General features: G+C 33.0%; 4 protein-coding genes and 1 non-coding gene across 8 annotated transcripts; 2 read left to right on the top strand and 3 right to left on the bottom strand.

Annotated features, from left to right (window-relative positions):
• The first annotated feature begins 2283 nt into the window (after positions 1 to 2283).
• Positions 2284 to 3804, top strand: LOC114187239 (cysteine endopeptidase RepA-like). The gene is made up of 2 exons (XM_028075432.2): positions 2284 to 2887; positions 2983 to 3804. Exons 1-2 carry the CDS (start codon positions 2449 to 2451, stop codon positions 3564 to 3566), a joined length of 1023 nt encoding a protein of 340 aa, XP_027931233.2. The 5' UTR covers positions 2284 to 2448; the 3' UTR covers positions 3567 to 3804.
• Positions 3805 to 3965: 161 nt separating this feature from the next.
• On the bottom strand, positions 3966 to 4038 carry TRNAA-UGC (transfer RNA alanine (anticodon UGC)). Its single transcript has one exon. It is a non-coding gene; the product is annotated as a tRNA-Ala (tRNA).
• Positions 4039 to 4123: 85 nt separating this feature from the next.
• Positions 4124 to 6244, top strand: LOC114187144 (large ribosomal subunit protein bL34c-like). Its single transcript, XM_028075287.2, has 2 exons — positions 4124 to 4359; positions 5841 to 6244. The coding sequence occupies exons 1-2, from the start codon at positions 4167 to 4169 to the stop codon at positions 6089 to 6091; spliced, it is 444 nt and encodes a 147-aa protein (XP_027931088.2). The 5' UTR covers positions 4124 to 4166; the 3' UTR covers positions 6092 to 6244.
• Positions 6245 to 6832: 588 nt separating this feature from the next.
• On the bottom strand, positions 6833 to 14736 carry MEE18 (maternal effect embryo arrest 18). 4 transcript variants are annotated; one of them, XM_028076460.2, is made up of 12 exons: positions 14346 to 14735; positions 14065 to 14197; positions 13362 to 13458; positions 12723 to 12766; positions 11382 to 11534; positions 11128 to 11199; positions 10060 to 10138; positions 9185 to 9286; positions 8885 to 8932; positions 8270 to 8395; positions 7476 to 7568; positions 6833 to 7159 (listed from the first exon to the last, which is right to left on the bottom strand). In XM_028076460.2, exons 1-12 carry the CDS (start codon positions 14659 to 14661, stop codon positions 7025 to 7027), a joined length of 1398 nt encoding a protein of 465 aa, XP_027932261.1. In that variant the 5' UTR covers positions 14662 to 14735; the 3' UTR covers positions 6833 to 7024. The 4 variants fall into 4 exon arrangements, with proteins under 4 accessions (XP_027932261.1, XP_027932260.1, XP_085531007.1 ...); XM_028076459.2 differs by having other exon boundaries at positions 10060 to 10143; positions 11378 to 11534; positions 14346 to 14734; XM_085674881.1 differs by lacking the exon at positions 9185 to 9286 and having other exon boundaries at positions 14346 to 14736.
• Positions 14737 to 17469: 2733 nt separating this feature from the next.
• LOC114186899 (ARM repeat superfamily protein) lies at positions 17470 to 20424 on the bottom strand. The gene is made up of 2 exons (XM_028074970.2): positions 19758 to 20424; positions 17470 to 18549 (listed from the first exon to the last, which is right to left on the bottom strand). The coding sequence occupies exons 1-2, from the start codon at positions 20216 to 20218 to the stop codon at positions 17703 to 17705; spliced, it is 1308 nt and encodes a 435-aa protein (XP_027930771.2). The 5' UTR covers positions 20219 to 20424; the 3' UTR covers positions 17470 to 17702.
• Between the last annotated feature and the right edge of the window lie 2274 nt (positions 20425 to 22698).

Raw genomic sequence — 22698 nt, 5'->3', positions numbered from 1 at the left:
AATATGGTTTTTTATTTACTTTTTCACTCGTTTAATCAATTTAAATTCTTAATAAAAACAATTATATACTCCATTTTTACGTAAAAAGGATAAGATTTAACAAATAAAGATTTACATTTCCAATAATATGTATTTTATTTTGCATATAATTCATTAATAAAAAGCGATAGATAAACAATAAAATTAACACAACAAATGGAAAATAATTAACAGCAAAACTAGTTTCTACATATTTGTTTTAAAAGATTAAACACGGGTAATCATATTTTTTAGAGGGTTAATCTTTATAAATTTATTTTAGAATAAATAAAAAAGAAAAAAAGTAAAAGTAGATATATAGTGTAAGTTGAACGTGTGAAGCATGGCATGGTTGAGTAGAGTTTTGGTTTTGCTAATTTTTGACATCCTTCATCTTCTCGTTTAGGACGCGTTAACCATTATTCACGTCTCACACTCTGCGCCAATCTTCCTTAATATTCAACTTTCTCCTTTTCTGTTTATTTATCGTTTTTCAAATATATATAAACAAAAGCCGACATGAGAAATTGTTTATAGTATAGTACTTATGGTCAAAACTTAAAAAAGACAAGAAAAATATTAAAAATTAGATTGTTTATCATTTACATTTTTCCACTCTGATTTTTATATTTTTATATAGTCTTTTTTTTTTCATAGACTATCTTTTATAATTTTAGATGATTTATTTTTTATATTTTTCTGTATCATTTAACCTTTGTGCTTTTACGGTATATCTCTTTGTATTTTCTACCTTTACATTTTTTGGAAAGTTAACTTTTAATTCTTAAATCTTCTACTATTTATATTTTTTTATATCATCTAACATTTATATTCTTAAAAGAATTTATTACATTTTTTTTTTCAACTTCTAATTTTTTTTAATATAACATATATTTATTAACGTCATAAATGACAAAAAAAAATCAATGCACGAGTTTAAGACTAATTAATAAATAGAGGAAAAGTAATTTTTTTATATTTTTTCATAAATCAATATTTTATTATTTTATTTTAATATAAAAGATCATAAATTTCTTCTTAAAGTAAATTGATAAAGATAAAGTGTGAGGAAAGAGTCAATAACAAATAAGATATAAGAATTTAGAAATTGAATGAAATTTAAAATTAAAATTTAAAACATGAACATTGTTAGTATTTTGAAGTACGATAACTCTAAATTAGAGATGTTAAAATCAGTTGGCTCAGCATGGATTCGAGTTGGGTTGGGTTGAGAAAAATTTAGTTTGTTTTAAAAGTAGATTGAACTGAACCTACATCACTTAACCTACAAATATTTTTTAAAATTCTTTTTTGTTACAATTATTTACTATTTCTAATTATATACGTTCAAAATTTCATATTTTAAATGTAAGAATATTGTTAAATTATATTTGAAAGTTTGAATGTTTAATTAATTTGTTTGTAGGATTATATTCTTTAATACTTTAATCTTTAACTATTATCTTTATAATCATATTTCGAGAATTAGGTAAACACTTTGATTTCAATATTATAAAAAATAAATTAAGTCAATTCACTCTCATTGTAATACAATAAATATGTAAAGTAAATTGTAAATAAAACATTAGTAAATGAGTCAATCCACTAATCCACCAACTCATGGTGAATCAAACTGAGTTAAAAAGATTTTGACTCACCAAAAAGTGAGCTGGGTTGAGCTATCCCTTCTTTAGCTGAATCCATGGTGAACTAATATATGTGAGCCGATTTAACTCACTTTTAACACCCTTAATTTGAACCTTTAAAAATGTATTAAATATGATATTATATACATATTTTATTTTTGATGAAAAATATTTCATATTATTGTATACGAATAAATTAATGAATAAAAAGTTTGAAAATTAAGGAAATAACTTCGAAATTAATCATTTTATTAATATACAGAAATAAGCTTCATTTAAGTAATAATAAGAAGACTTAGATAGTTTATGTAAAGAGGGTAATTATGGAGTATTAAATTGTAAATGTTTTAAAATTCATAGTATATATAAAAAGAAAAATTTAGATAATTCGAAGTATGTTTTTATTTAATTAAAAACTAGAGTTTTACTTTTAATGATTTATATTTTTAATTATACAGGATTGTAAAATAAAGTTCACTTTAAAATAGACGGATTTAACCGGAGAATAATTATAGGGTGTGATATAAAAGTTGCAGATATTTTGTCCATAAAAAAAACAAAAGGAGCACAGGTTGATTGAGCTGTATTTATTGGACACATTGAATTGCAGTTTCCGGTCAATCTTAAACAAGCAAGATACCAACGTAAGGGCAAAAGGATGATTAGTCTGACGTGAATAGATACCGAGATTATCGCATGGCAACAGGATTTTATGTGCTATAAATATGCCAATTCACTGCTATCTTTCCATACAAAATATCTGTTCTTCTGTCTCTAAAAGAAAATGGCTACTTCAGTTCAAATGAAGCATGTCTTTGCTGTTTGCGCTGTGATGTTGTTGACATGTGCTTATCAAGCCATGTCCCGAACATTGTCTGAATCTTCTGTTGCTGAAGCGTTCCAGCATTGGAAGTCCCAACACGGACGCCAATACGTTGATGATGCAGAGAAAGGGAAACGGTTCAAAATATTTGCAGAGAATTTGGAATACATAGAGAAATTCAACAACGGTGGGAAGAAGAGTTACAAGTTAGGGCTGAATCCATTTTCTGACTTAACCGAAGAAGAGTTTATCGCTTCACACACAGGACTCAAGCTCAATTCAAGCCTACCACGCTCATCCTCAGCTACACACTTGAGTGTCGATGATGATAATATTCCACCAAGCATGGACTGGAGAGAGAGAGGAGCCGTCACCGATGTTAAAGACCAAGGTCAATGTGGTATGTGATCACAACTTCATCTTCTGTTTTATATTATAGCATTACATGAAAAAAACTGGTGATTAATTTTATCTCTTTCACTGGTTAAATTGCAGGAAGCTGTTGGGCGTTTTCAACCGTGGCCGCTGTAGAAGGAATTGTCCAAATAAAAACCAAGAAGTTGATCCCACTCTCAGAGCAACAATTAGTGGACTGTGATAACGATAACAAGGGGTGTGATGGAGGTTTCATGGATAATGCATTCAACTATATAAAAGAAAACGAGGGTATTTCTTCCGAAAGCGATTACCCTTACCAAGGCTTTGCCGGAACATGCCAGTCGGCACAGCCCGCAGTTCAAATAAGTGGATATAAAGACGTACCTGAAAATAGTGAAGAGCAACTTCTATTAGCCGTGGCCCAACAACCCGTGTCAGTTGTTGTTGCTATTAATCAAAACTTTCAGTCCTACGAGAGTGATGTATTTGAAGGACCATGCGGCACTGAGCTCAACCACGCAGTTACTATAATTGGTTATGACACCACCGATGACGGCAAAAAGTACTGGTTGATCAAGAATTCATGGGGTGAGAGTTGGGGAGAGAACGGGTACATGAAGTTGCTCAGGGAAAGTGGTGAACCGGAAGGTGTCTGTGGCGTCGCCATGAAAGCTTCTTACCCAACTTTGGATTTAAATTAAATCTTCCGAAGATCCGTTTGTGTTTGCTGTTATAATAGTATTTTGGTGAGTTCGAACATCTCGTAGATCTTTCTATGTCTGGCTCGAATCTCATGTATCTGTTGTTTACCATTTTTACAAACAAGGTTTATGTCTTCCTATTTTGTATACGTTCCAAATTATTGGTTTCTTCTATCAAACAATGTATTTGAGACATTTATGGATTATGTTGGCATGGATTTGTTATGTTTTTTCTTTATGTTACATGCACAATCCTCAAATATTTTTATTGAAAAAATACAAGTCGCCCCCAAATATTCTTATTGAAAGAAATAGAAATGAAGAAGAGTGAGCGAAAAACCTGAGAATGTAGGATGGTGACAAAGTAATTTGAAAAATATAGAAGAGATTAGAGAATGGTGGAGATGCAGGGGATCGAACCCTGTACCTCTCGCATGCAAAGCGAGCGCTCTACCATTTGAGCTACATCCCCATTCGAAAACTCAGTAAAATAAAATTAAATTCATTAAAATAAACTTTTATAACACAAAATTAGTATTTTCCCGTCCCTCCCTTAAACTAGTATTCACAGAGAGGTGAAGGAAAAAAGAAAATTGGATAATGGCTTCCTTATCGCTTTGCATAGTGGCGAAAGCGCCCACTCCCTTAGCTTCTCTCGTTCTGAATGCCCCAAAGCCATCTTCACTCTCTCTCAACGTTAGCCGCAGCAGTTTCTCCAACGTTCGTTCTCCTCTCCTCCATTGTTCCTTCCTCTCCTCTCCTTCCCATCTCTCTTCCCCTTCCTCCTTTACAGGTACTCCTCGCCTTTATTTCCCATCTCGGTACTTCTTATTTTCCCTTTTCATCTCATTCTTCACTAATTACGCACTGGCTCGTTTTCAAATCGGTCACTCTTGGTGAATTTCCTTCTGCCTTGGTTATCATGGTTTTTTGTAGTTTTATTTAGTGCTGAATTCTTCATTCTCAATGTATGGTATGCCAAGCTTAAACATTTTTTAATAGCTGTTTTAGTTGGAAGAGTGGCAGTTATTGAATCGGAAGCGATTTCTCTTTGTTTTAATAGGGATGTAGGGATTTATGTTGCTAATAGGTTTTTGAAAGGAAAATGCTTGTGGTTGGGTTTAATTTAACTTGAACATGGACACAATTTGGAACGAACGTTACTCTTCTGGGTTTTGAAAGGGATTTCTTTGTGTCAATTTAAGCTATGTAGAAGTTGATATGAAATGGGTTGTAAGTGAAGCGAAGCAAATATATTTATGTAGTACACGAGTACCATTACAAGCTTTTTATCACTGCTTAGAACAATAATACCAGTTTAAAATGCTTGCATTTTTAACCTTTGGGTTTTCGGATTAAATGCAATTGGCAGCTCTGAAGTCTGAATATGAACAGATCCTATGAACTTGACTATACATACTAATATCCCTGAATGGCAATATTAAAAAGCTGGATGAGTGCGGCAATCTTTTTAGTTGTTGTGGTGAAATTCTTTCTTCTTTCTGTAAGGATTTGTGATCTGATTGTAGTAGTACCTAGTTGTAACACACAGGAAACCATGATATCATCAATAATCCAAAATCCTTAAGCCAATACATTTGTGATTTTTTTTTTTGCTTATATATTGCTAACTTACTCGTTTTTACACTGGGAAACTCTCAATCAGACTTGAAGACCAATAATAACATAAGAACAAATGATTCCAGAACTTTTATGGTTTAGTTGGTTAGTTTACTGATATGGAGGTTCAGTTTATTAATCCTCCTGTCTCAAAGGATTTTGGCAGGCTGTGATGGAGAAGAGACTCCAGTGAGCCTAATATGATTCAAAGATTACATCTAGACGTTAGCCGTTATTGTTACGCTTGGGAATATTTTCTCTTAGAATAAGAAACAGATGTCCTTTAGGATTGACTCAAAAATAATTCAAGGTCTTTATAAGGCCTATCCCTGTAACAAGAAAAGAAAGACACAGAGTAAAATTTGAATTTTGTTCTTCTTCCTGGCGCATAACAGCTTGCGTCAGTTAAGAATATCTCAATGGCATCCTTTCATTAATGTTCAACATATTTTGCCATTGAAACTTCATAGTAAATAACTTAGCAAAGAATAAAGATAAACAGTGGACAGAAAAGTAGAGTTGTTAGCATTGTTAGTAATAGGTGACTCGGTTTGAAGTGTTTGACAAGATTTGTTTAATTTGCATATGAGCATAGGAGGAGTTGTTGAAATATAGATTAAGTTGATCTGATGAAGTAAAATTGTGAATGTGAAGGGTTGTCACTTGGATTGGAGTTGACATGTAATGTTGGGCCGAGAAGAGGAAAAAGTGGTGGTTTGGTTGTGAGGGCAGGGAAGGCTGCTCTTTGTCAGACAAAGAGAAACAGATCAAGAAAATCATTGGCACGAACTCATGGTTTCCGCAAACGAATGAGCACACCAGGTGGAAGAGCTATTTTAAGACGACGACGTGCCAAGGGACGGAAAGTTCTTTGCACCAAGACTCACCCAAATAGTGGCAAATAGGGCCCAAAATGGCCTCTCTTCTGTTAGTTTCTTAATGTGTTGATTCCTCCTAACTTGCTCGCATTTCAAGCTTTTCATTGTTTTCCTAACAGTGGTTCTTTGTACCCTTTATGTTTATTTTTTTATGCTATTTATCTGTGTTGTCACCTATAATTCTTGCCATTTTACATCCAGATTTGCTTCAAAGATGAAGATTTTCCGAAAATAAACCAAATTAAAAAATTTAAAGGTCAAATTTCGACTATTCAATAACCGAATTCTAAGCTTTGATAATAAAAGGGTTTAACTTGAAAAATAAAGTGAAGTTCTTTATTTTTGTAATTGGGTTTATTGTGGGAGAAAGATCTCAAGGATGTTATTAGCATAAGCGAAATGAAGATCAGACTTGATGCAATGGCAAACAAGATAGTAATCGGTTTTGCTTGTACATGTTCTTGTACCGGTTAATCATTGATAATTTATCTTTAACTTTTTTAAATCATAAAACTATGGATGTTACGTTATGTAATTGGGGTATATTTCGTGGACAGATATTTCTTCTTTTACTCAACATTTGAAAATGCTTGTTAGATCCGATATTCCATTTGGCTTTAGTGGCGTCACTTGCGCACAATGTCTAACAGCCCTCTACACGTTAATGGCGCACTGGCCAAGATAATTCGTAGTAATCCATATTTATAAAGGATTTGGACTATTCTATAAAAAAATATTCTAAAAACTTATAACAGAAAAAAAAAACTATTGAATGAAAAAGTTGAAAGCATATTAAATCGTTATCAAATTACATTCACAACAAGTTCCTAAAACAGCAACTATTTTTAATCCTGGAAAAAGTTACATATATCATACATTTTCCCTTAGTCTCACTCACTGTTATTCTACAGGAAGATTCACAATCAAATGATGATAATTTCAGTGACTATTTTTTAATGATTACCGTTTGGTATCAATTAAGCCATTAACTTGCGACTTCATGTACCTGTCTGTTAAGTCAGCCAGAGATCTAATCAGTGAACTCGGGTCATAAATTATACCCACTTTAGGATCTCGTATGGAGTCAACAACTATCTGCAAATTTGAGAAATAATAGGATGGTCACTAAGTAACTTACATCATAAAATTACCACGGATCCTGTACCATAAGAAGAATTCATTTCCATGAAGTGTTAAATCACTAATTTGTAACAATATCAAAGTCTGACTTTAGAGCAACTGCTTTTGATAAGTAGTAAATTAAGGTTAATTCTTAGACCAAGTGCCAGATCCATGCATGAACTTGTCCACAGAAAATTTCAAACAAAGAATCTTGGAATATATCTTCATCGTGCATAGAAGAGATTCTATCCACCTAATAACACAGAATGAACAGATTAAAAAGACATACCACGTCAAATATTCCTTGGGCAGCCAAACTGTCGATATCAACTGGAATTTCACCATTTCTCGGCACCAAAAGGGTATTTATATAGTGATTTGGCTGGCATCAAACATTAACAGCGCATAAATTACCTATATTACATCATTCATTGTGTACAGTGCTTTTTGGTTTTCATTTTATATGATAATTGTATCTAAAGTTGATGAAACATTTTACATACCGAGCATTCCATGATGTATCAAATGAAAATATTTAGAAAACACTAAAAGATAAGGTAGCATATTTTTCTGGGGATTACGTCAAATATGTGAAAAGAATGGAGAAGGCAAGGGACAGATGTTAACAGTTAATTAATGAAATAGTAAAAGAACCACAGCTAAGCATCCCTAAATTCTACATATTTTTATGAGGTTTCTTGGAAAAGCCAGTAGTAAAAAAAAGATTACCACTTCACTTCATACAACTACAGCTGATGAGGAAATGAATATAACTGTCTTTGAAAAAATGTAATTCTTAATTAGCCATGGCACTAAGGAAATAAGTAATTCGTAGAGTTATATCAAAAAAAAACAAAAAATATATTTATTATAGAATGAGCATTCACGGGATATTTTCAGCTGAAAAGAGAGGGACAGTAAAATTTATCCAAGAGATCGATCAATCATTTATTTTAACAGTGTACCTCTTTATCAGAATTATGCAAAGTATAATAACATCTCGCTAAGAGAGTCGCGTGAATCAAATGTTTTATTTTGAAAAAAAGAAAAGAATATAGAGAATTGAGAGGAATTTTCACTCACAAGATTCTGTAAGCGATTGCTAGGTTCTCCATATGTTCGATTTAGAGCATCCGTAATGGCAGTTACAAAACAAGAAGCTGAGAATCCATTAGTTTCCCGGTCCCAAGTACCATTTAACATAAGTACCTACCATTTTTCTGAATCAAATTAATAAGCTGAAAAGGTATAGTTTTGAATGTTACCATTTCACAATCCAAAAAGACACCCCTAAAAGAATTGATTCAACAGTCTGAATCTCATGTAAGAGCTATCAGCAAATTATGCAAGAAAGAATTAATTTCCACCTAATAACAGCAAGCTTTGTGTATCTAGAAACATGCTTACATATTTAAAAATAAAGGCATGCAACTTGTTGATGGAAGCACTCTAATGCCACTACAATGGGACCAGAAAGCAAGGAATCATGGAAGCAGAGATGTGTGCCCATAGTAAAATATCAGCAGCTTATGGTCCATTTTGTCTCGTGCAGCAGTAAACCTAAGTTAGACCACTATATAACTTTATTTTTTTCACGAAAAAAAGCAATCTTGTTTCTCTATTATAACAGGGTAGAAGGTATATTACACTTTCTGCGGATAACCAAAGCAAAAAGTAACATTAAAAAAAATAAAATACCTTGAGGCAGGACCTTGAAGAAATAATCTCCCCAATTCCCAGTAACACCTAGCAAAATTTTCCGTAAACTTCTAATGAGAGACTCATCGTTATAAGTAATGAAGCTAGAAGTTTGTTCCAACTAATTACATATTAATCAAGTAATCAATAAATACTTAAAGAGTTGAACAATCATGTTTTCCAAAATTTAGACACAATATGGACAAAGTAGAGGGCCTCGCCTAGCATATGAACCTCAACTGCTAAAATGAATATCAGAGTTGTCAAATATATGTAATCATCAATAATAAGAATCTTTACCAGTGAGGGGCAGATTGAAGTAAAAAGAGACCCCATGCCATACACAATGCAGTTCACATTATTTAACCACTCTAACACAGCCGCATTAACTGAGGGAAAGACCTATTCACAGAGAAAAAGCAGTTCCAAATTATAATTTTTTTATAAATTTGGACCTAAACTCCAAATCCTTTAGATTTCGTACAGTGAGATAAGCAAATTTAAAAGGTACCGATTATTGTTATTTTCATAATGGAAGCAGACAAATAAAAACTGTACCCACCTTCAAAATACACGTTGCTTATTTAGCTCCATGTTATAAGTGTTCCCCCTTCCCCAGTTTAAGTTTGAACCTCAAGTAGACTAAAAGTTGAAACCTTGTTATAGATAGATAATAACTCTAGTTCGGACCAAATAAGTTAGACCATGTATGTAAGTATTATTCCATGAAAAATGGCTCTCCTCTACGTAAGGTTCTCTAATTGGCATTAAATCAGAATGAAAGTTATTAGTTTATCCGTATTTGTTATTTTTTTTTTACCATTTCTTTTCTGTCAACAGAGCATGTCTTTACTCTTTACCTCCATCTCATTTGACTTCTTCATTCTTTTACATTAACAAATGAAAAATCAAATTTAATCTAATATTATGTTACACTTCAATAAAAGACAGAATACAAATCCATGCTAATTATGGGATAACTTTCCCTGGTTTCTTTATAAAATATTTTCATTTACAATAAATATATTTAAATAAATTCCCCCTCTGTTTGCATCTTCCGTATAATGCATCGCTTCTCACTATTGTTGATGGAAACGCATAATAAGATGTAATACATACAGCAAAGATCCTTCAACAACATGTGAAATAAGTGGGTCAAATAAGACAGTACTTACCTCATGCAGCAAATTTTTTCCCTCACTTGACATGTAGAACACTCGTTTTATTCTTGAAGGAAGTGCTGGAGTCGAAAAACTTCCCTACCCATGAAAATATAAAATGTTAACACGAGAAATAAAATATTAATAAGAAACCTATTCACCATGAGGGCACTTTTATGTGAGAATAAGAAAAGCAAAATTGGACAATTAGATGATATTGTGAATTGTTAATTTAAAACGCAAGCCATGTAATATGAGATTTTAAAAAGTCATGTAACTTTTGTAAGTGATCATATAGCTTTTAATCTTAATCATCCATGTACAAATTAGAAAGCCTATATTTACTTAGCTCAGTCATTAAAGAAACGGGTCTCTTCCTCTCTCACTCTATACAGAGAGAGAGAGAGACTAAAAACCAGCAGCACTTTGTAAAATCTCAATCATTTGCATAGACGTCCACTGGATGGGCATTCCAATCACCGCTATTATGTAATTACTAATTACAAAATGTGAAAGGGGAAATAAAATCTATATTTCACTTTAAAATTATAATCCAACTTTACATTGGAAGGTAAAATTCCCTCACCAAAATTTATAAAAAAAACAAGCAAAAGCAAAGGAATAAACTAATCATTCTATATTTCAACTTAAAATCAATATCCACCAATAATTTGGAAGGAATAATTCCCCCCTCACCAAAACTTATACAAGAAATAGAAAAATAAATGGAATAAAATAATTCTAAAATCTATCTTTTCTATATTTGTCCAAGAGCTCCAGCCCATGTCAAACTTAATTGGCTCCTGTTCTGGCTAAATATTTCAAAATTCCAACCCAACATCAACGCCACAGTAGCATACAGCCATGCCACAGCAGCATACAGCCATGGACATTACTAACCTAAAAATACTATTACTAGATACCATGATTGTTGGATCCCTTGAAGAACAAGTGTTCATTCCTTTCAATAAGAGACTACTATACAAAATTCATCTCAGACAAGTTCCTTTCACATCGATGTAAGAAATATAAACAAATTATCATTGGAGTAGACATAATGTAACAACAAATACACCAGCATACCTTCTTAATAAGCTCAATTGTTCCTCTGGTTGGATGAGAAATTTCATTTTGTCCCCGTATAATAGTTCCATCCTATGGGTATATTAGAGAATAAAATAAGATAGTGCAATAATAATGAAATAGCAGGTCAATAATTTTTGTGAATTCCTATATGAAGTTCGTTTACAGGGAAAAAAAAAATTCTCTCAGAATTACTATGATAAACCTCTGAGAAATCATAATTATACAGTTAAATAGATTCACAGCATACCCACAATTCACACCCTAACGTAAGTCTGTCATTGGTTGAAATCACAGGTAGAACCAGGCTTTCAGGGGGAATATCTGAAACCCGTGAAAACAAAAATATTGCAGCATCCAAGGACTGAAAAAATATGCGTGCTCCTGCAAAAAAGAAATTTCCAATGCTGCATAGTTTATAAAAATCAGTCACAATGTTTTAATGGTACACCCAAAATTTCAACCAGCAGAAGAGGTATGTTGTTGTGTAATTTGGACATATGAAGTATTTATTTCAACTAGAGAGGATGACCAAGTATCATTCAATGTGGATGCTTTATATAAGCTATTAAATGATCTCCAACAGGTTGGAACAATCCATTCTACGGGTCTTGGCAACGATTGCCAAATCCTTTATAAATGGTGTGTAGTTATTGTCTACAATACTGGTAAAGTAAAGTAAGGTAGTTGTTCTACAATACTGGTCTTGGCAAATAAAATTAAAACCAAAGTACAACAGAAGTTGCATACACAAAAGATTACAATTACAAAAACAAAAATATAAGATCTGCAAGAAGAAGTTATTCATCAATCTTGGGAGAAAGAATCATGAGAGCAGTTAAACCCATTCCATCTCTCATTTATTACCATTTCTATGTTTTCTGAAAAAGAAGTTATTTTCTTCAATGCTGGAAGATGCTAATTAAGTTTTCATGTAATACTTATAGAAGAGAACTACGCTCTTCAAAATCCCGCAAGGATGCAATCTTTCTAACTAAAATTAAATCAGTGTCACACGCACAACAACAACAACAACAAAAAGAGAACAATAAGGTGGAGAAAGAAAGAAGTGGTAGTACTACCAGTTATACTGTCTCTTTTAACTAATTTCAGGAAAACATGGTTTGAGCATTATACATGTAACTGACATGACATATTTGAATTATGAAACCAATCATGAAGCGTGCTAGCTATGCATATCTCTAATAGATTTGCATTACAATAAACCTATAATTTTTCTGAACCATTTACTGATGTCTGGGTGGACCTTGGGAGGCGAAAACCACACCAATAAAGCTAGCTGCTGTAACTGGAGAGCCCTAGGCCTTATAGACCCCACACCAGAATCTCATACTCCCAACGTTGGACTCTAGTCCCAAACTTGCAATTGGATCCTAACATATTCCCAACTCAACCCACGGGCAAGTGCCGCATTCCATAATCTAAAACTTTAAGTTTATCCTCCCAGTAAAGAAAGGAGAAAGAAACATCGTATGACAAATATAATCAATAGAAACAAGGTATTTTTAGGGTGAGAAAACACTGGCAAAAAGGAAAATCACAACAACAATGTTACTGAATAAGAAACAAAAGACCTGCCGTTGCTGAAACAAAATGACTCTTCTGCCCGGCGGAGAATCTATAAAAAGACCAAAAGAAATGTCCAAATTTAATGCCAAAACCAAAAATGCTAAAAGATTAAAAAAGCTTGATCTAAAGCAACTAATAAAATATCATAATGAATAATGGTTATTACGATCATCATATTAGTATAATTTAACTAAAAATTGGAAAATAAAATGTTATTTAACAATATAATTACACAAAAACATTCCATGGCTATTTTATACCTACGTATACCTCCTTCAGTTTATATGACAACAAAATGTTGTGTACCCATTCTATTTATATAGACTCCTTCCTGATTCATTTCTAGTGTTATATGAATGGAGGAAGATTATTGTAAGGTCAAAAACGTAAAGGACATCGGGTGTATTTATGTAAAACCTGGAAGGAAATGGATGTAATTTACCCCCCAAAAACGTATAATTGGCACAATCGCAGTTAAATGCTACACCTCAAGAGGCATAATCTAAAAAACAAATTATTAAAATATAAATAAAAAACAAGCATTTAAAAAGTCATATAAAAAATATGTGCAAAAAAGAAAAGACCCTTTAGGTGGCAACCGAGAAATACTAAAAAAATAGCCCCAGTTTGTTTTTCCAAATCACCTGATTCTGGAAATAAACCAGAAAAGCTCGAATAGTCTCCCTGTAGGGTTTTGACACATCTTTCCATAAAACATGATCACCTTCCACGATAGAGTACCTATACAAGTCATCGGGGTTGAAGTTAAACTTTTAAAAAAAAAAAAAAAATTATGCAAACATAATATAATACAGGACATTTAAAAAAATAAGATCATCGAGTTCCAAACAATGGAATATATGGATACTTATTGTTATTATTACACTCACTTTCTTCTGACCATGATCCCATCTCCTTTTCACCTCATTTTTTCTTTTCGTCTATCTTCAATTCAAATCGCATCATTTATCATATATTTTCCACTGTCTCTCACTTTTTCTTTCCTTCCCCCCTTCCTAAACCTATCCACCAAAAAATTCGGGTGGAGGGCATTCCACATTTTCCTGAATATAAAAGAAAACAAGGGTCAAAGAGTACAAAAGAATGTCAACATTTCAAAAACAGTGGAGAGGCCATGACTCTCAACCTCCCACATTAGGTATCCATTAAATCAACACCCCTAAATGATACAACCTATCAATTAGCATATACCCATTAAGCCCAGCCCAACATGTTAACCCTTAAAGCAAGTAACATGGAAAGCGGGGACCAAGTCAAACTATCCATAGTTCAACCATAAGTATCAGGCATTGGGAAGGAAACACAAAGTAAGAATGTGGTACCAACCATTCTGATTTAGCTTGAAGTGGATCCAGTGGTAGACGATGCCCAAGCAAATTCCGAACCGCGAGAGCCTCAACGGTACTTTGATCGGACAACCTCAGACACCTGGAACGTATGTCTCCAACAGCAGGACCACCTGCAACGCAAGCACACGCACCCACCCAATCAACCAAATCCTTAATTCCTCGCCCCCAGAATTTGATTCCGCGACAATGCAAAATATAGCCAAAAATAGAAACACTGGTAATTATAATCTATAAATATTAATTAACAAAACGCCGTACCAAGAACACGAACAATCTCCGCAGTACTTCCACCATCGTCGGAAACAGGAAGAACGTGCGCAACGCGGTCTGTGAAATTCTTGAGCTCTTCGATGACGCCGTTGAAGGCGGTGCCTCCGGAGAAGACCAGCAAGGCAGGCTGAGGCTGAGAAGGGTTAGGGTTGGAGTAACATCGGCGGTGATGGTGGAAGCGATGGTGTGATGGAGAGGCAGCCATTGAAGAGGAAGAAGAAAATGACGATGAGAGGATTCTTGCAGAGATTGGGAAGGAGAGGGGAAGAGTATTACAGAAGGTGGGACCCAACCATGTGTCCATGCTCGCAAAACTTGTGTACGCTAAATTACTTTTCTTTTGGGACTCTGTCCAAAATCCTACGACTACTCCACTGTGTCGCACACCTAGGCTTGAAATTTTATATGGATGTCTATCCTCCGAATTTATATTTTAGTATTAAATTTTTATATACTTTTAAATTTTTATTTTTTTATATGATATCATTTTGTTAAAATTTAATAGTAAATTAAATTGTCGGATACAAAACTTAAAATATTAAATTCTAATTTTATGAAGCGGTTAAGATCGAATCCTAATCCGATCTAATTAGAGATGACATATAAATCTGTTTTGATGAGTATTGTCCGAATTCGTCCTCATTTTGACGGGAAATCTCGTATTGACTGGGTATGGGTATGGGTACGAGAAATGAGGAATCCCCGACTTTTTCAATTAGATATGGGAATGAGTATGGGGATGTACATATCCCCGTCATAATACATGTCCCCGCCATATCTCTATCTCCATTTAAATTATTAAAATATTCACAATTAATTAAATAACTTATATATATATATATATATATATATATATATATATATATATATATATATACTTTCATTTTTTTATTTCTTCTAATTATTTGGTTTGTCATGAAACTTATTCTCATTTCCAATATATTTTTCATCTTATCATAACCTTTATGTAATTATGTTAAAATGATGTATGTCAATTAAAAAATTTTATGTCTCACATTTGAATATTTCTATTACTTTTTAATATTTTTATTTATTATATATTTTCTTTTCACATAAGAATGTTTAGTACTTTCAATTTAAGTGTTTAATAACATAAACCTTTCATTTATTAGGTAATATAAAAACAAGTATTTACTTAATATTATTCATTTGAAGAACTCTTTTGTTTCGCTAAAATAATTTTCGTTATTTTTCAACTATTGAGTATATATGTTGATATTTGAAAAGTTCTTTTAGATTTCTAAGGTATTTTTCATCTTATCACATTCTTAATTATACATTTATTTTTATTTTTCTTTGTACGATTTATTTCAATAGTCTCTCAAATTGTTTCTAAGACATACATTTGTTAATTTTTTTATATTTTTATTTGTTGTTTATTTTCATCATGTAAAATACTATTTCGATATATTTTATCTAATTATTTTTATTTTCTAATTTATTATCAATCATACTGTAAATTTTTCACTATAATTATATAAATAACTTTTATTTACTACAATATATAAATTTAATGTAATTACCATCCAACATATATTGGAGTTCAAAAGATACAAGATCTATATCAAAATTTTATTATTATGTTTATTATTTATTCTTTGCGTCATCTTGATAAAATTATGTATTATAACTTTTATTAGTGTATAAAAAAGAGATTCATTAAATTTTAAAAAATTGAAATAAACAAACATTTAAAATATATTTTAAGTTGAATATTTGTTTTCCTTTTATATTTGTTTTAAAATATTTTTAAAGTTTATCAACTAGGTTTCATTAATGTTTGCAGATTTAATAAATGTTTTGGTTCTCATGAAATTGTATTTGGTATTCTAATATAAAAGGTAAACAATTATAATTTATTTCAAAGTATTTGATATCGAAGAAACAATCATCCTTCTAATATTGAATATTTGATAAGATTATGTTTCTTAAACCATAATTTTTTATTATTTTATAAAAAAATAATTAAAATTAATATTGAAGTAGTAAGAAAACGGATATGGGTATGGGTACGAGATTATACCCGTTATCCGGTGGGATGAGGATGAGACAAAAGTTCGATACCCGTTGGATTTGGGTATGAGGATGAAGATAAATTTTTTCTATGAAAATAAATATGAGACAGTGAAACTCTTCCCCGTCCCGTTGTCATTCCTAGATCCAATCCTCCGGATATTAACTCCTTGTGGCACCTTCACATGAGACTATCCGCTGCCTTTTATTTTCATTTTTATTTATTAAATTACTTAGTTCATACAAGTATACAGATTTTAAATTTTAAACTTCTGTACCTATAAATCTTCTACATTTACTCGATAACAATAGTCTTCCCTTCTAATATTAAATTAATATTAAATGTATACATTTTTTAAGACTAATATTATTATCCGGATGTATACGTGGAGAAATATGATTTAACAGGAACTAAGTTTTGGAAAGAATAACAGAATTGTGGTCACTCTATGGTTATTCAATATATAGTAAAATTTGTTTAAAACTTGAATAGAGTTATCTATTACATATTCTTGTAAGATTGAATATTATCTTATCTTTATTGTTGAAATTGTTTACTTTTTATCACTCACGTCATATAAAAATCGAAATTTAAAAGGGTTTAAGTATTTTTCTCTCCGTCCATCATTTCACCACATTTTAAAGATAAAACTATGTAAGAATGAATGTACGCTCATTGTTTGAAATCAACCGATATCAGAATCATCCTTCCTTTAAACCCTACATTGGGTCGTGCTCTTTTTCACCACAGTATTTAAAAATCCTCGGTCAAAAGGTACTTTTGACCGAGCACTCTACGTCCTCGATCGAGGTTCAAGTGTTTGGTTGCATCATTGCCAAAGGTATTTACAATATGTTTTATTTGTTATTGTGGAAATTATACTCATATATTCATAAATTAAACCAAGATTTTGCCGAAAGTAAATCATTACATCAAAATGGTGTTTCATTGCCAATATGTGTATTAGAAAATACTGAAGTGATTACGGAAAGCACTAGTACTTTTGATTGGTGAGAATGGCCTCGGCGTTGAAGCGAAATTTAATATATTAGTTTGAATTTCCAATATTCAACGATTTCCTGTCACTGGAAACTTTTCATTTATATCTGTCAACATATACAAATGTTGTTTTGTAACACGAAATGTCAAGGTAACATTTTCACGTTCCGTAGTTTTTCACGTTTTTGTCCCATAAGGTGATGCCGTCAATGGCTGGTGCCAAACAACAGAACATTTGAGGAAAACCTAAACTGCTAAAGCTGTGTCAACTTCGAATTTTGATGGGAAAGAAAGTGTAAAAAGAATGAGCCTTAGTAAGGCAAACTCTTGGAACTTGTGCTGATGATCAAAGACTTCAATTTAGAAGACTCCCCTGCAGCGTTTGCCCTATGAGTTATTATTTCCATATTCCTGTGCAGACTCTGTTTCACCAAACTCTTCATCATTTTCTTCCCTTCTTTTGCTTCTCTTTGATTTACAGGTGACCCCATCGCAAATCTTGGTGTTTGTGGACCAGAATGTGGCCCCATCTTAGTCTGCCTTTCATCCTTAAACCATTGCAATAGTTTCATTGCTCTCTTTTGAGCCAAAGTGCTGCCCAATAAAACCACTTCAAGAAGCACAGGAACAATCCCTGCCTCTGCCATCTTCTTTCTTTGCAACGAACTTTGATGTGCTAGAATCATTAAAATATACACGGATAACTCTTGGCATTTAGGCTTATCTTCCCATGACAAAATATCAATGAAGGTTTCTGGGACCATTGTGCTGTTCTCTATTGCTTTTTTCCCCATCAAAGTCACTGACAAGTTCCCTAGAGTGGCAAGTGCTTTCTCTGAAATTTCTTTTAACGAGGACGCTTCCAAGAGGATAGGGACCACCCCGCTTGAAACCATAGGTGATGCATTCTCTAAAACAGTTGATAGATTATACAAAGCACTCAAACACGATTGTTTGGTGTCAAAACATGTGTCTGTCTCAAAAATGTGTCTAAGTAATGGGAGAAAGTCTAACGAAGCAAGAGGGAACTGAGTGTTTGCAAGAGATGACAGAGACAAAAGCAACTCTGCCAATTTACTTCTTGTTGATTCATCTACAAGGTCAATTGTCTTTGGCAGCTTGCACAATATTCCTGCCTCAACTATCAAAGCCTTGTTCCTGAAGGAAGAAAAACATTTTTCAACTCAGTCAAAGTTAGGTCAGAAACAGATACTACTACCCTACATTTGATAATTGAGTATTAAAGAATAAGAAGGCCAAACCAACTAAATTAAAAACATTATTTATAGCATAGTGAAGTCAATGAGAATCTTGAGTTAATATTTGGGTTGGAAAATGATGTTCAAACAAAGAACATAAAATTGCCTTAAAGATTATAAAGGAATCTGATCAACCACCCTATATTTTATGATAATCTGTAATTTATGAATTTTAGGACAAAAATGTCGCTTCATTATGAACTTTGTCCCCTCTAGCTTATCTAACATCCCAGCAACTCAGTTGATATTTCAGGTTGACTAATTTCTTTCTCATATTAAGTATAGTTAGTTTGTTAACTTTCATCTTCTACAACCTGGTGGAGGATAAATGTAACTCTAAATGGCTACACCCACCCACATGCACATGGTGTCTTTGCCTTTGTTGAAATTATATATTTATCTTTTTAACCCAATGGATATGTACAGAATAATTTGGTTGTGGTTACTGTGGAGTCATGAACCAAACCTTCCAAGACCAATTGCCACTATGTGTACATCAATCTTGTCTTCACCACCAAAAGTCAAAATGAGCGGTTCACAATAACTCCACTCTCACCAGTTTCTTTATAAAATATGATTGCATATTTGTCCATATCAAACAATATGGCAAAAGAGAAGACAACAAAGAGATAAACAATTTTAGTTCTAAGTCCTGCACCTTGACTTCTAGTTAGTGGACCTTAACCAATGCTACAAACCCTGCGTCCTAATTTCTTTATCATTCCTTCTCGCAAAATTTAACTGTTTAACATTTTAGTCATTCATTTTATCTTACTTGTCATTGGATTGACATGTATATACTCAGAGTATATGAATATCTATTTCAGCTACACCCAACAATTTAGACTCTTCGAATTAATCTCATGTAAATTCAATTCAACCAATAAAATCTAAAAAACTTACCAATCAATCACATAGTTTCAGAGTTGAATCAAACACAGAGTTCCACATCAATCTGAATTACACAGATTTTATATTATTGAATTGTTTATTTCTAATCCTTTTGAAATCAAACAAGAAAGTACGACTCTCGAACATTTTTAAACATATTGGTTCATGTGATAATCATTCATAAAAAGAAAGAACATATATGGTGGCAAAACTTACGTGTAAGTTCCATCAGCCAGGTGGACCAACGCCGTCAACGCGGCTCGCCGGCGGCTAGCCACCGGCGACGCCGCCATAGATACCAACACCGGCACCACCCCAAGTTCTGTTATCAACTTTCTGACGTTAACATCTTCCTTGGCTAACTTTTCAATCTCTTTTGCCGCCACTTCCTTCTCTTCCCAGCTTCCAAAGTGAAGCATCTTCACGGTTCTCTGCAACATGATCGCAGAGACTTCTTCTTCCTCCTCCTCTTCAGTCTTCTGCATAACCTGTTCTGTTCCAATATTTTCAGCCTTCTTGTTGTGTTCACCTCTGCTCTTAGCCGCGTCAAAGCGATCGGAGGGATCAAAACGCTTTCTGGTTGCTTTGGATTGGAGAAACCGTCTGATGCGAGCAAAGAACTGAAGCTTTATGTTAGACAACACCCAAATAGAAGAAGATGATGAAGGAGTTGACATGTTTAAGAGGAAGGAGAAAACAAATCAAGATACTGAAGTTTGAAAAAGTGCGCGTATGGGGTTTGGTTCTTATACAACTTAGTTTCTGTTTCTGACTTTGAGACAGAGAGAGAAAAGGAATCTATGAGAGTATTAGAAGAGCTCCACGAACTTAAAAATAAAGGGGAAGCACAGAGCACATGCAGAAAACAGTGCTGTCCCATTTAATGTAATGGTGGATTATGTTATTATGAAACAAGATCTCAAATTATGCATTTATTAAGTAATAGAATTTATGCATCATTTCTTTCATGAAAAAGATTTCCGTACCCGAACTTCACTAGAGACAAGTTGCTAAGTTTATGATTTACGCAGTTGTGACTGTATTCGTGCTAAAATAATACTAACATAAGTGGTTGATAATTTAATTAATTGTAGTTAAATCTGCACAGTTAAAAGTCCATTGTCTATACATTTTGCAGATAAAGAAGTATTTGGTACAATATCACTAACACCAAAGTTGGGTCTTTCTTCAGCAGCGTTTCACAATCTCAACCTAATTAGTGTACAAAGTAGTGGAGATGGCATGTTATATGTTAGTCAAATTCAATTTTGGGGAGCTTGTTGGGTGGAACAATATGGGAACTCTTTGTTCACTGGTCCCAAGTAGCTAGGGTGCATAATATGACTTGGCATTTTATTCATTAAAAAAGACAACAAGTAACTAAATTTAGACTTTGGTTTTTGATGTAAGCCCACGTCCATTGCATGTGAGAATCAGGGAGACCCAGCCTATCTGTTCCTTCATGGAACCATAAAATTTGGGTGCAGTGCACACGCGACAACATTAATGTCACTTAATATATCTCGTCGTGATCCTTCATTGGCTGCACAATCTGATCTGGATCGGTGGCTGTGATATTCTCACATGCATGGATATTAATCATCCCGAGTTTCCCTTCCATGAAGGGTGGAGGAAGAAGAGCAGTGTCATTCATTAATTTTGTGGATTCCTTTCTCAATTATACGATTCTCAAAATGCAATTAACTTGAATAAAACCCCTCATTTTTTATTATTAAAATTCATTTAAAACCATATGCAGTTCATAGATGTATCATAGAGATTTGAGCTGAAAGAATATGTACCTATGCTGGTGGAATTCTCCGAGAAATAGCCAGGTAATCATTCATTAAAGAGCATCTTCATTGACAAGTTCAAAAAATAAAAGAGAAAATACTATTCTTTTAGTTTGATGTCGGCATTAAGGTATTTGAGTGATATACATATAAACTATAGTTTATGTCATATACTTTGTTGTACCATTAGCCTGCAATTAAGTCATCACCAATTTAGACCCACGAAATGATATCAGTGATAAACATTGGTATCATGGTATTGCTTATTTGGGTGGGGAGAAAGAGATATATCTGAGACTTTGATGGCTCTGACATTTCCATGTCGGAGTGCACTACAAATTTGTATCCATATATGTGAATTGCAGGCACTGAAGTTTCCCACGTGTGAAGGAAGCACCCCATTCATCATTACCGGTTACACATTTTCGTTTTGAGTTTGGCTTTGTGACAGTGCTAATATGATGTGTGCCACTCCCACAACTACCGTAGTACCAAAATCATTTGTTTCTTACTGCCACGAACTGTAAATTGATGTCTGTTTGCACACAATTTGGTTACTTTTCCAAATGTATGCAAATGCTCGGAATCTAATGTTACTGTGTGCTTGTGCGCAAATGTGTTTTGTACGCAAGGTAAAATACGCAAATAGCAATGTTATTCATTACATAAGTTGTTTGTTTTTTAGCGCTTTCAGTCAAATTCTTATCAACTCGCCAAGTAAAATTCAAACATCACATAAAAATAATAATATAACAATAAATTAACACAGGTGATTATGTTAAAAATTCAAGTGTTATATTCAAATTCGTGTTCTCAACTCGTAAAATCAGTGTTTCCTGAGGTTATTTAAAACTTGAATTCCAAGTAAAAAAATTTTGCGCCCATAGAGGAATCTCTTGCTGGGAATTGCACGTAAGTTCTTGTGAAGTTCAACAAGATTCCAAAATGTAACGTGTCTGGTTGTAGAGCATGTGAAGACGTATATGTATGGTGACGAAGATGGTGATGCATAATTGCATAGTATTTCTCAATGAAGCTAGTGATTGAATTGAAGGATTGAGGAGATATTTCATCAATAATGACCATTGTCCAAATGATGGAACACAACACTAGTACGAGAGGAACACAAACGTGTCACACACATTAACCTATTTTTATTATTGTTTGATTTAAACCAGACTATGAAGGATTTTCCACTTTTCAGAATCATCTATTTCCACCCGTGACCAAGTAGAGATTAAAACTAACACTGTGTTTAGTACTATTTTTGTAAATAATTGAATGCAGTAATTCACAAAACGATAAAGATAAAAAACAATATTGTATTATTATGATTTTTTATTTATTGAAACTGTTAAACTTAA

The sequence above is a fragment of the Vigna unguiculata genome, chromosome 6, assembly GCF_037176805.1.
Source record: "Vigna unguiculata cultivar grain cowpea cultivar isolate G323 ecotype 2 chromosome 6, ASM3717680v1, whole genome shotgun sequence".
NCBI lineage: Eukaryota > Viridiplantae > Streptophyta > Magnoliopsida > Fabales > Fabaceae > Vigna > Vigna unguiculata.
This window is presented reverse-complemented; position numbering and strand designations above follow the sequence as displayed.